Source organism: Rhodamnia argentea, chromosome 2 (genome assembly GCF_020921035.1).
Source record: "Rhodamnia argentea isolate NSW1041297 chromosome 2, ASM2092103v1, whole genome shotgun sequence".
Taxonomy (NCBI): Eukaryota; Viridiplantae; Streptophyta; class Magnoliopsida; order Myrtales; family Myrtaceae; genus Rhodamnia; species Rhodamnia argentea.
The window spans coordinates 29677071-29691013 of record NC_063151.1 but is presented as its reverse complement, the minus strand read 5'-3'; the positions used below and the strand labels follow the sequence as shown (position 1 = coordinate 29691013).

Here is a 13943-nt window from a genome sequence, read left to right as displayed (position 1 = left end):
TGAAGTCGGTGAGGAGGCGAGGAGAGGTGCCAGTGAGCATAATGTCATCGGCATAGAGCAACAGCGGGATTGTATCCATGCCCTTGTGAAACACAAAGAGAGAAGGATCATTTGTACTACAAAAGAAGCTCGATTCAAGTAAGAAATTACTAAATTTCTCAAACCAAGCACGCGGAGCTTGACGAAGACCATATAAAGATTTCCGGAGTAAACAAACATGATGAGGCAAGGCGGGATGTATGAAACCAGGAGGTTGGTCCATATAGACAGGTTCGAGGAGGGAGCCATGTAAAAAGGCATTTTTGACATCCAATTGATGAATGGGCCAGTTTTTTACCATAGCAATAGATAGAACAATACGAATGGTTGCCTGTTTTACTACTGGACCGAAAGTTTCAGCAAAATCGATTCCTTCTTCTTGGTGAAATCCTTTAGCCACCAGTCGAGCCTTTAATCTGTCAAGACTCCCATCGGGTGCTAACTTGGTTTTAAACACCCATTTACAGCCAATGACATTCATTTGGGCGGTTCTTGGAACTAAAGTCCAAGTTAGATTTTCAGACAAGGCATCCATTTCGTCTTTCATTGCTTGATACCAGCCATCATGAGCCAAGGCCGATTTAACGGACTTTGGTTCAACAGGTACTTGATATTCAGCTAAGTAGGCATACTTGGGATTTGGTTTTACTATGCCGGACTTAAGTCGAGTATGCATAGGATGAACAGAGGTGTCACTTCGGTTGTGGGATGAAGAATGGGGTTGACTGTGAACACCATCCGAATTGGGGGCAGAAGCTCTCGAACCAGCATCAGAGTGTGGTAAAACATAATGTGATGCAAATGCTCCTGAAACATCATCCAGTTGCGGTAGGATAGAACCCGGAGACGGGTCTGGATTGTGGGGTAGACAAAGTGAGTCAACCGCCACAGCTCTATCGTCTTGAAGATAACCAATATGATAGTTCGAAGGATGGTGTGTGGGATTCTTTTTTATAGAATCAAGAAAATTTATCTCGTTAACCCATTTTTGATATAAGGAGGTATAATAAGGGTAATCAGCAGTGAGCTTCTTAGTAAAGGAAAAGAAACTCTCATCAAATTTCACATTGCGGCTAATATAGACCCTACCATCCGTAGGTACCAAGCAACGATACCCTTTGTGGCGCTCACTATATCCCAAGAAAACACAAGTGAGAGATCGTGGATCAAATTTATGTTGGGCATAGGGTCGGAGACAGGGATAACAAGCACGACCAAAAACTCTCGGATGATCATAACTCGAAGCTTGTTTAAATAACCTACTGTGAGGAGAATCCATCTGTAACTTTGGAGTGGGAAGCAAATTAATAACATGATTGGCGCTTAAGAAAGAATCGACCCGAAAATGCAATGGAGTTCTAGCATGATAGAGCATAGTCAAGCCCAACTCTACAACATGGCGATGTTTCCTTTCAGAAATACCATTACGTTCGGGGGTGTAAGGACAGGAAAGATATTGCTGAATACCACAATTTTCCGGATGAGTTCGAAACCTTATACTAGTGAATTCACCACCACCATCACGTTGAAAACCTTTGATTTTGTGATCAAATTGATTCTTCACATATTTTTGAAACATAAGAAAGATATCATAGAAGTCAGACTTCAACTTCATTAGATAAAGCCAACTATAGCGAGAGAAGTTGTCCACAAAAACAACATAAAATTGAAAACCCTAAAACGAGGTTATCGGGGTTGGACCCCAGATATCACAATGAATTCTTTCAAGTGGAACCGTAGTAGTAGAGTCTGATAAGGAGAATGGTAAGGCAATACTTTTAACAAGGTAACAACTGCTGCATACAGATGAAGTGTTCTTATCACAGGAAATCTGTTGTTTCTGATGAAGATACCTCACAATTTGTGAGTTGCTATGAGCAAGACGTTGATGCCGGATATCCTCTCCAACAGTCTTATATCTTTGTGTAAACAGAGCCTGAGTTGCCATCCGATCCACTCGGTAAAGTCCCCCAATTTTCTTTCCTAGCATCACTGTGGAATTTGTGCGATTGTCCTTTACATAGACACCATATTTATCAAACACAAAGGAGCAAGGAAAATCATTGGTTAGTTTTGAAATGGACAAAAGATTTTTCTTGATTTCGGGAACCACTAGCACATCATTGAGAGGTAATGAATCTAGTTCGGACAATAACAAGGCATCACCAAGATAGGTAATAGGAAGACATGAGCCATTTCCTATCATTATCGGATCGGTACCAGTATACTTTGAAAGGTTATGAAGTATACCAGGATCAGCAGTGATGTGAGTTGTGGCTCCCGTATCTGGATACCATTCACCGCCTTTTGAATCTTCAAGGTGCATTGCTGCAAGGGCTTGAGGAATAACATCGTCTTGATAAGAATTGTCAAATCGATACCAGCATCGAAGAGCATCATGTCCTGGTGGTTTGCAAATTTGACAAGTTACTCGAATTCCATTCGTTACTTTCTCTTCGAGTAAGATCTTGGGGGCTGTGAAATTTGGAGAGGATAGGATTTGGTATCTGTATACCTCTGTGACGAACCGAGGTAAGGTATAAATCCCCGACCTGTTACATAGAAGTTATTTTGTGGTTTAGAATATTGAACCCGCCGATCTTGATTGGGGCTCAATGGTCTATAAGTCCGACTTCTTCCTTGGTATCCATAGCTACGACCTCGATTGCCAAGATGACGTCCTCTGCCATAGTGACGTCCTCCACGGATACTCCCTCTCTGTCCTATAAATGCAAAATTAAGCTGATTTGATTCTCTCACAAATACTATCTTCGGTTCCATCTCTACATTCCTTTCACCGTAATAAGGCAAGTTTGGATTATACTGATTTGAAGAGTAGTTTTGCGGTCGTGCTTCAAACCTTTCCAGTTGTGATATAACCTCATCATAATCAGCCTGAGGTTTCAAACAATACATCGTCGTTCTAAAGTTTTCATACTCCGAACCTAGGCCCTCCAAGACACCAAAAACTTCAGTTATCTCATCCACAGGTTTTCCTATTGCATTTAATTGATCGCAGATCGGTTTATACTCCCTAAGATAATCAGATAGCCGCCGATTTCGTTTCTGACATGCTTGAAGCTTTCCTTGCAGCTCAAACTCTTTTGCAGCTGATTTCTATGTAAAGCGATTCAAGAAAGTTTGCCATACCTCAAAGGATGTCTCCGGGCCGATGATCGGTCCTAGTATATTCTCGTAAAGTGCGCTACTAATCCAAGATGAGACCGCTTGATCTGTTTTTACCCAATCGGTGTAATCTGGATTCACGGCTTCAATCTCGATCCCTTCGATTTCAACCTGCAACTACCGAGGAGGTGGTAGGATTTCTCCATTAACGAAGCCAAGCAATTCTTGACTGCGAAGGAATCTGAGAAATTGTGCTTGCCAGAGTAGAAAGTTGTCTTCAGCAAGTTTGATTGTAACAAAGTTAGCAATGTTTACATGGATTGGAAATAGATATCTTGGTGTTCTTGCTGCCATTGAAGTGCTCACGAAAAGGAAGATCAAGATTCACAGCTAAGCTCTCAGAGAAGGCTCTGATACCATGTGAAAGAATCGAAAGTGATGATGCACAAAGAGAAGAAGAAAACAGAGAACAAACATTCACCAGAAGATACTCTGATATTCAACGTTATACACTCTTCATCCGAGAGCTTAACGTACATTCCTCACACTTGGTTTTATATATTGCTATACTACGGATCTTCCATTACGAGAGGAACAACTACTTAACGTAAAACCGTTGAGTAACAACCGAAGGTTGTTAAGCTCAACAAACTCCTTCTTCATTTGTACTTTAAACTGTTTCCTTCTTGCTGGTTGAAGACGCAATGCTGGAGCCATCAAAAGCACTACATATTGGAGTTGTATGGTTTGCATGGGTAATTGATCGTATAATCTCAACACTTGCTATATGAAATTTGAAGATTTTCTTCCGTGATGTTAAAAAGTTACTTCTTTTCAGGTTAAAACCGGGATGCGTGGTTTTTGGTTAAGGATACGAGTTGTCGTAATTTTTGAAATCGGCCTTGCGATGCTGCCGTTGAACTTGTTCACCCCTTATCGTGCTCGCCCTTGATCTTAACTTAAACCACGCAGAGCTGGGAAATGATTTTGCTTATAAACGACGGTATGCACATTGGCTTTGTCATTTCGTGCAACATCTCCCCCTGAAGTCTTGAAACCGATCGCAATGTGACCCTATGTCGTCGATCCCGATCATTTTCCAGATAAGAGCCACGGTCGTGTGTTTGTCATGTGACTTATTTGCCCTCTTGAGGTGGCATAAGTGGCACGTTGGGCCTTACTACTGGACCTTGGGTACATCACTTCCGTGGAGAATAAGACAGATTCGAAGTAAAGAACTTAAGGCCTTTTGTCTGTTAGCCTGGCGAAGCCCATGCCAAGACCTACCAGACCATCCAAGGCCTTTATCCCCCACAGTCCATCGCGGCCTGATTTATACGTGAACGGTAGTTTTATAGATCCATGTCTGAGCCCGGGTTCGAACCGGGGACCTCTGTTCATGGCCCGAGAGGTCAATGGGATCATAACATCAGACTACTTAGGGCTTCCTTCTTCTTCTTTTTTCCGCGAAAAAATGATTGATTCGAAAAACACTTTCATGAAATTGATTGCTTGTATAACTCGCAAAAATGAACGAACGGAAAATAAATTCATCGTGTACTGAAATATTTACACATAAATCTTTTCGGCAATGAAAATATTTTTCATTAACTGATTGATTTAAGCGATATATGTATTCATTTTTTAAAAAATAGTTTTCAAATCATTTAAAAAAAAACAGAGTCTTAAAGGTTATGGATAAACTCATCATGTGATATAGAAAATAAATTTTCAACAAAAAAAAAAAGTATTTATGTTGTCTATGAGAAAATTGGCAAAGTTGATTGATTATAATAATCTACATCTCAATATTTCTGTTGATGATGAAAATGTTTTCCATTCATTCGGTAATCTAAAATGAGATTTAGAACACGAGATGCTTTATCTTGACCCTTAGATATTCTTTCCAAAATTTTAATTACATGCAATACAAGAGAAGAGCTGATAAGAAAATATACTATAACATCGAATTTATCTCAATTTCAAAGCTATCTTTAATCTTTATAGCTCTCGCATCTAAAAGAGTTTTTCTGTTATAAGTGAAAGGATTAAAAGGGGGACCGACATTAATGATCCTTCTAAATATTGCAAAAAAAAAAAAAAACGGTTTCATTGATCTATAATTATCTTACACTACACCTAAATCGAAGGTTCGAGTTGATGATTACGTCATCACAACCTCATGAAAATACTGGTGGCCAAGAAGTCTTTCTACACGAGACATGATACAATACAAGCTATTTAGAGGTTTGCTCGTGACGCGAATAGAACTTATGACCTCGTGAAAGCCAAACAACCTTTTTTATCATCGGGGGCAACACCACCTTAATACGAATGCAAACAGGTCTAATAAAAGAACCGCAAGCAATTTGTTTGATTGAATTGAACAAATAAGTAAAATTTAAACTTTGAATGTATAAGTCACAATACAGCACGAGTTATCACAAAGTCCACGCACAACACGAGTCAAACTCATGATTTTGTGGAATATGGGTAACCTTTTTATCATCAGAGCAATCAACTTAAAAAGCAAAAGAAATTATGATCGATCGGTATGAAATTTGTTAGATTTTTAGATATATAAAACTTTACGCGTACGCATTTATATATATCATCGTAATGAACACGCAAAGATTGCAATTATATTTACGAAACAATCCATAATGACATAAAATACAAATTAATCCTCTCTAGGGAATTACCATTAATGAGATAACCAAAAAGATTAGCATAATCACTCAAAGGAGTAAATGGCCCTTAGCCGTTGTCGCGGTTACAAAGGCGAGCGAGCGACCCGCGTCGAGCAGAACGCACGTGCCAAACGAGATTTCGCAAGGTGATAAAACAAAAGCAAAATAAAAGAAAATATTAAAGAATTAACGCCTGCTCGTAGAGAGAGAGAGAGAGAGAGAGGCGCAGAGAGAGAAGAGAGAAAAGAGAGGAGAGAGAGAGAGAAGAGGAAGATGGGGAAAGGATCGTCAGAGACGAAGAAGAAGAAAAAGGGACGTCCCTCCCTGCTCGACATTCAAAAACGCCTCCTCAAGCAGCAGAAGTTGCAGGCCTCGTCCCCCAACCAAAACCCTAAAGATTCCCACCGCGATCCTCCCCCAAACCCTAGCCGGCGCTCCGTTCGCCGGAATCCCGGCCGCGACGGGCCGTACCCTTCGTCGGATTGGGTCTCCGGCGGCGACGGCGACGACGACGACGACGACGAGCGCGCCGAGAAGAAGCACAGGCTCCTGCTCGGCTTGGATTCGAATCTCTCGGCGAATTCCTCGGCGGGTCTCTGCGGCTCCGATTCGAATGCATCCGCTGATAATCACGAGGCGGCTCTCGTCACGCGCAGAATCGGCTTTGGATCTGATTATCCGGTGATTATTCAGCTGAGCTTTTGAATAGTTTAAGCGACCAAAAGAATGATTGTGTGCGCTCGGAGACGAGTGCGTCGTCAAATTGCGCGAGCGCTTGCTTTAGGGGTTTGAAATTTTAGGATCTTTGCTTTTGAGAACGAGGTGAGGTGGTTCGTTGGGTTTCGCGCGCGAATTAAAATTTCTTTTGGTGTTGATTTTGTTGGGATCAGGTGTGGTTGAGTGGCGATGCGTTTGACTCGGTCAATTTCTTTTTGGGGCTTTATTACTTTAATATGTAACCTTTCGATTTTTTGGGTTTGTGGGTTTTGTTGTATTTCCACAGCTTAGAAATTTACCTTTTACCAGTTGTATATAGTCTCCGATTGTCTGTTTCGGCTAGGTGCATCGACCGCCATGTCTGAAAAAAGTTTGAATTTGTCTTTTCCCGTCCATTAATTGTTCAATGTCTTTTTAAACAATTATTCACTGGGTTTTCTGAAAAGATGTACTTGCTTTTTGTATTGTTCTTTGTTGCTGGAATTAATTATATCACAATATTCACTTGGGTTCACTTTCTGGGTTCTTATTGGCGACGATGCTGGGGTAAATCTTGCAGGACGAAAAGGTTTCGAAAGTGACAGACACAAGGAGTGGTACCTATCAATTTTTCTGTTCTTGTTAAGGTGGCATTTCTGTTGATTTTTTTTTATTAAGTAGTTTCATTTTTTTTCTCTGTGACTTTACATGTGGACAGGATCGCTGGTGGAGTCCGGTCCCACGACACCTTTGCCCGACAAAAAGTTGTTGGTGTTCATCTTGGACAGGCTTCAAAAGTATGTGCTGTTTGAGCTGCTTAGCTCTGTTCTTCCCTGTTCCGCAATGGGCATTTTTTATTGGTCTTTGATTGGTTCATTTATTACTGCAGAAAGGACTCTTATGGGGTCTTTTCGGAGCCAGTGGATCCGGAAGAGGTACGTACTCTTAGTGTACTGTTCATGCGTTCATGATATGGGTGCCTGCATTGCATTACATCGAAATCTCTTTCTTGCAGCTTCCTGATTACCATGACATCATTAAGAATCCCATGGATTTTGGAACAGTGAAGAAGAAATTAGACGAGGGAGCCTACACCAACTTGGAACAATTCGAGGTTAGCTTATATCCAGTGAGCTTGTTGGTACGCCTGTTCTTCTTTTGATGGAACTGAATCTGCCATTAAGTCATATTAAGGAGACATTAGTTGTTAGAGGTAGAGAAAAACGTGCATTAGATGATGAGTCCAGGATTTCATCTTCAGTCTACTAGCAGCACACTTGAGGAAATAGGGAAGGCTTTTTACAAAAGAACTTTGCAGGGTGAGAAGCTGTCAAATTTGCGAATAAGCAGATATTTTAACATCTTATGGTAATTAATTTATGGAGTTGTCAGTGGTGCTCTCAGTTTCTTAATCAATCTGGCACCTGGTCATTCATAACTGTTGGACAGTAACTTCATAGATCACATCCATTACATAGATCCTCACTCCAGCGTGCTTTTATGCGGAGACGATGGCATCTGCAATTGTAGTTCATACTAAAATTTTCCTATCTTTTACTGTAGTTCTTTCATTATTGAACTGGGTATGGACATGCTAATGAAAAAGTGCATTAATTGAATCTTTCTGTGTAAAATAATTATTTTGTTACTTGTGCTTCATAAGTATAATGTTCAAGAACACGCGTATCTGAGATCTTCAAGGGTTAACCTCCTTGACAGATCTATCTGGGTTGTCTATTTAGTGCAGTTCAAGCTGAATTTCATAGGGAAAGCTCACTTGCATGACAATTTCTTGATACTTCAATCTGTGAATGTGTGCTCTGAAAGTCCTTATAGCATTCTGATTCCTCTAAAAGCATTTGATGCTAGCTAGGTAGACATTTGTAACTGATTAGTCTGGTTCATGCAGAAAGACGTCTTCTTGATATGCTCAAATGCAATGAAGTATAATGCACCAGATACTGTTTTCTTCAGACAGGTTAGGCCAGTCTCCAACTCATGTTACTATTTCCAGATTGGACCTCTGTGGCCTTACATTTGAAAGTCATGGACATGTTTATAGGCCCGAGCGATGCAAGATATTGCAAAAAAGGATTTTGAGAATTTGAGGCAAGATAGTGATAGCGAGCCCGAGCAACCAAAAATTGTGCGGAGAGGAAGACCGCCTGGCAGGGGCCTGAAGAAGTTGCTAGACAAGCCTTCTGTCAACGGTGTATGTAGAGAGGGCTCGTCTGATGCAACTCTAGCTAATGTAGATAATTCCTGCTGGCCTAACACCTACAATTTGAGAGTTCACAATCCAGGGCCTTCTGATTCTATCGGCAATGCCACCCACAGGACTCCCTATATTGAGAGTCAACCAAGCTGGTTCTCTGATCTGGAGAATGAATTCCCAGGTATGAAACTGAAGTTAAAGGTCCTTCATAGATATCGGTTTAGCAGATTTTTCTCCCTTTACGACTTTTTGTTTCTTTGCAGCATCTGTTTGGAAAGCTGTTCAGAAAAATGGGAAGAAACTATCTCCTTCAGAAGAGAATAAACGCAACACCTATAAACAGCAGTCCACTTCTAGACTTGAACAATCTGGTAGCTTTGATGGAGAAGTAAAGCATCTATCAGCGGTACGTATGTGTAGGATATTACCTGTGACTTGTTAAGATAATTACAATTGATCAGAAAGTAGAGTAACCTGTGGGTGTGTGGGGCATGTCTGTATTCACTGGTAATAAACTAAGCTGGATTCCTACCCTGGGTGGTTATTATACACATAAAGGACTTGAATCGTGAAAGAAGTGTGCACATTCAGACATTTTCCTCAAATATGATGTTGTACAATCTTTGTAAAATGCAGTTGGGTCCTTGTTGGGTTGTGGACTTATAGTTTTGCTAATTAATCAGGTAGGCGTATATCTCAATCATGGCTACGCGAGAAGCTTAGCCCGATTTGCTGCAGATCTTGGTCCTGCTGTCTGGAGGATAGCTTCAAAGAAGATTGAAAGCGTTTTGCCAAATGGTGTTAAATTTGGTCCTGGATGGGTAGGGGACGATGAAACAATGGATTATCGGCATCTTGGGGGGCTCAAATCATGTATATCTTCTGGGCATCCTTGTGAAGATCTGCCTATGACAGCTGCCGTCAAAAGCTCCAGCAATTCAAGTGGGCGTTCTCCTCAGTCTGCAGAAGATATGGAAACACTCAGAAGGCTGAACTCGCGAAGCAAGTTCATCAATGCTGGTGATATGAAACCTTTGGATGAAACTCCTGTGACCTCTTTTACTGGTGAAATCAGGATGGTGACACAACCAACGCCAGCCACGGTTGCCGCTCATACGTATGAGGCTCCAGCGACTGTTGAGGGGCAAGGAGTTGTTTCAAGCGACTATGCTACTGCTCATCCCCCACCTGGGAATGTCCTCCAATCAACTACTGCCGAGTTATCCGGAAGCACCGGAACATCGCAGCCCTTCAATCCCTTCAGATCACGTGCAGCATCAGAAGAGCAATGGTGGAACAGGCAAGGAGTGCCGGTGGAGCGTAAACAGGATGTTGTCCCAATTGTTCTTTACCAGAACAATGGATTCCAGCTGCAAGGTTCATTGAATTCGAACTTGCAGCTTGGTTCTCCCCGGCAACCGGACTTAGCATTACAACTATAAGGATTGGTTGCTCACTCTTCATCTTGAATGGTGGCACATTTGTTAGCTTCTTGGACAATGCATCATAAAAAGAAGGATTTTTATTTATTCAAATGAAGTTTTTGGTTTTTTTTGGCTCCATGAAAATCCTCAAGCCATCATTTATCTTTAGCACTCTGGAGAAATTCTGTACAGAATTAGAACTACAATGATATACAAGCTGATTTGAAAACAAAAACATTGGTTCCATGACGCGAGGCTCCAGATTCAGTGCGTAGAAAGCTATATTTCCGTTTTCTCTATTGATGTAGTTTGACCGTGAAGAATGTGTCTTGAGGGCGGAGACTCCATTTAGGCACGTCCGAGTAGGAAGTTGGGTTATGGCTAGGGTTAATGCTGTTTGATAGAACATTAAACTCGGCTTATGAAGCCATTGAAGTTGTCCTTGTTTGTGGTCGGTCAGATTGTGCGTGTAGAAGATGCTGCTACACAGTTATAGCCATATCACGACGGAAAGCTCCAGGTATTGCTTTGGCTTGCAAGCCAAACAGTCTCAGTTGTTGGTACTACCTTGAGTTGCATCCCAGACGTTCACCTTGAGCTTGGCCAGACTGTCGTGAATGTTCACCCTTTTGTTCTTGCTTATTTACACCCACCGAAGTTAAAATTAGGCAGAGGTAACTAACAAGTGATGCATCACGTGAAATTTTCATTGACGTGCGAAAAAAGCTTCAATTCATTTCGGTCACTCGTCACCACTGAGCATTCCTTCAAAGCAGATCTTACACAAGAACATGACTAAATCACAACAAGAACTTAGAGAAACATGATCAGCAACCGCCGAGATCCAGATGAGCAAAGATTCGAGAAGACTGAAACGGTACTAACTGAAGAAAGAAACTAGAGAAAAATGGTCTCGTCATACTTTACCCTTAAGAGGAAGAAATTGTATATCGAAGCTTTCAACAATTGGGTTACTTTAGAATTGGGTGACGAACTAGGTGGCTGACCGCAAAACACTAAAATATCACTAATCCGTCGTGGGATTAGGTTAATAATCACTTGTTGCTATCTAGATTGGAGTATTAGAACCGAACCTTGTTTCTTAGGTTGTACAAGACAAGAGAAAGTGAAACAAACGAACGCGAAAGATAATTATTACAACGTTTTCAAAACGATTCTGTCACCATCAACTCTTCTACTACATACCACAGAGGACTAAAACGAATTCTCTCTCCGAAATTCAAACGGACCAAAATTTTGCTACAAAAATCAGTTCTCACTTCTCAAATCAATCCATCCAGCTTCGAACATACCATCGCCCTAGCCGATGTCGGCATTCAACAGTCTCATTAACAACGTTTGGAGGGTCGGATAGCATTGAAGAACATCGATATGGATGAGCTCGCTTGGGTGCTTACCACAGTAACCTAACAAGTTGCTTCCATGGAGCATGACAGATGAAATTTCGCATTTGACCACATATTGCAACGACCTGAAAAGTGTGTATGCTGAACTTGTTCGATTGTATATACAGCAAAACTATTAATTTCAACGCAATTATTAAGATAGGTAATAAGAAAATTCAATGAATCCTAACCCACCATTCCTCCAGGATCTTGCACCAAGAAAGTTTAAAAGAATCGTCTTCCTGTATATCCACTCCCCCCATGTATTTACCATCAGAACTCTGTTGTATCCCCAAGTCAAGACCATGCCAAAAACTGGGAGTAGTTCGTCGTCGTCATCTTTGCCAAGCCATGGTGTACCCGGAACCTGACTCCAGCCCGAACCACCTCTGAGTCAATGCCTTCAGCCTATCGTCCCCAACCTCGCAAAACCTCTGGGCCCAACCTCTGGGCTCAACTGGCTCGAACCCGAGCCCGGGGGCGCGGTCCTTGGATGCCGGGTTTATCGCCTGGGTCCAGTCCACGACGTAGGCCGAGACTCTCCTCCTGAACTTGGTCTTGAACTCGGACCACGCCTGGTACTTGTAGTGGTTCACCACCCCGTCCTCCAGCCTCACCTGCTTCGACTTGTACCCTTCCTTCAGTCTGAAGTGGTGGATCACGTTGAGCAGCGAGGCGTGTGCGGCGTCCAGCCGGAGCATCGACTTGTGCCGCTGCTCGGTCCTCGTCCGGCACGTGTAGCCCTGGGTCACCCCCTCCGGCGGGTGCGTCTTCTGGTTCGATGGCCCGAACTCGTAGCACTTGATCGAGACCTGTCCATGCAAAGCCGGACCATCCTGAGCCGGCAACAGCGAGGTCAGCATAAGTTTAGACGGGAGCGCTGAGCTGTTCCACGCCGGAGCGAAGATGAACTCGTCCACGTCCACGTACGCCATCCATTCGCACGAATCATTCGCGTATATCGCGCTGTGGGAGAAGCCGGCCTCCTGCGTCTTCGGCCACAGCCACGTCAGCATGCGGACGTGGTACCCGCCCCGGTTGAGGTCGTCGACTACAGACTGGAGGCCGTCGTCGCTGCCGTTGTCGTAGAGCAAGAACCGGTCGACCCCGATGCTCGCATGGTACATCACCCACTCCTTGAGGAACTTGGCCACGTTGTGCACCATCGTGCACGCGCACAGTAGTGACCGAGACCCATTCGTTGCTAGTTTGCGCCTCTCGGGGGTGTAGTACGCCACGGAAGGAATCACCCGATTCTCGAGCGCGATTTCGAGCGTGATTTTAATTTTGATTTCCGTTCCGGAGTCGACGGCGGAGAGTTTGGGGTGCGCGCAACGGAAGACCTCCTGAGCGGAGCTCATTACGGCGGTCCTCACGGCGGTGGCGGGATCGTCGCCGAAGACGCAGCTCAGCTCGCTGGGGGATCTGTTGATGCCTTGTCGGTTGTTCACGCCCTTTACGAAAAGAACGACGTCGTCCTCCGTGGACAGCGACTCGTACGCGAGGAAGTTCCACCGGAAGAGCTCCTTCGCCGCGCCTCCCGTCGCTATCGCCGGGAACGCCCTCTCCGACGACGACCGCGTCAGCGCCGGCTGGTAGAACGGCCGGAGGCGGCGGACGCTGGGCGGGAGTTCGCACTTGAACATCGTCCGGTTCGTGAAGGGGAGGACTCCGGCGAGCGCCGCCGGCGAGGTGGCGTTGTTCTGGAAGACGCAGTGCCAGTCGCGCTCTCGGACTCGACCGTCCTCCTCCGCCGGAGGCGCGATGGCGAACACCTCCCAGGCAGGGAATAGGATCGAGACGGTGTCGATCGGTTCCTCGGGGATGGAGGACACGTGGCGGGAGGGGACGGACTCCGCCTCGCGGATCGCATAATTGAGCGCGACAGCAGCAGACTGCTCCGAGGGCCGCGATACTGAGAGGTTGGAGAGGCCGAATCCGGGGTAGAGGGCGCCAGCGCCTGGGGGAGAGAGGCGGAGGTGGAAGTGGAAGAAGGCGAGGAGGGCGACGGCGATGAGGAGGAAGGTGGTGCGGACTTTGCTGGGCATGGTGATGGTTTCGAGAGCGGGGAGAGGTTTGGCGTGATGCATGGTTTCGCGTGACTCCCCGTTATTCCTTCCTTCCTTCCCTCCTTTCCCCCCCAAAGTAATTCTTTGTTTGGAATGTTGGGCTGGATCATCCACAGCTACGCCTAGAGATTGAAGAACGATTCTGCTTCTTCTTCTTCTTGACTCACTCCATCGTCGCACGATGTGAAGCTATGAAAACAGAAGTACATGCGATCAGAATGAAGCTAAGTAGATCGCAGAAGAAGGTAAATGAAGAAGAAGAAGAAGAAGAGTACGTG

At 44.0% G+C, this 13943-nt stretch overlaps 2 protein-coding genes across 2 annotated transcripts; one reads left to right on the top strand and one right to left on the bottom strand.

Moving 5' to 3' along the window:
- Positions 1–6057: 6057 nt before the first annotated feature.
- LOC115736279 lies at positions 6058–10328 on the top strand. Its single transcript, XM_030667898.2, has 9 exons — positions 6058–6536; positions 7132–7168; positions 7270–7348; positions 7441–7486; positions 7567–7665; positions 8461–8529; positions 8614–8947; positions 9030–9172; positions 9450–10328. The coding sequence occupies exons 1-9, from the start codon at positions 6129–6131 to the stop codon at positions 10206–10208; spliced, it is 1974 nt and encodes a 657-aa protein (XP_030523758.2). The 5' UTR covers positions 6058–6128; the 3' UTR covers positions 10209–10328.
- Positions 10329–11735: 1407 nt separating this feature from the next.
- On the bottom strand, positions 11736–13943 carry LOC115735134 (glycosyltransferase family 92 protein RCOM_0530710). Its single transcript, XM_030666243.2, has one exon. It carries the CDS (start codon positions 13684–13686, stop codon positions 11932–11934), a length of 1755 nt encoding a protein of 584 aa, XP_030522103.2. The 5' UTR covers positions 13687–13943; the 3' UTR covers positions 11736–11931.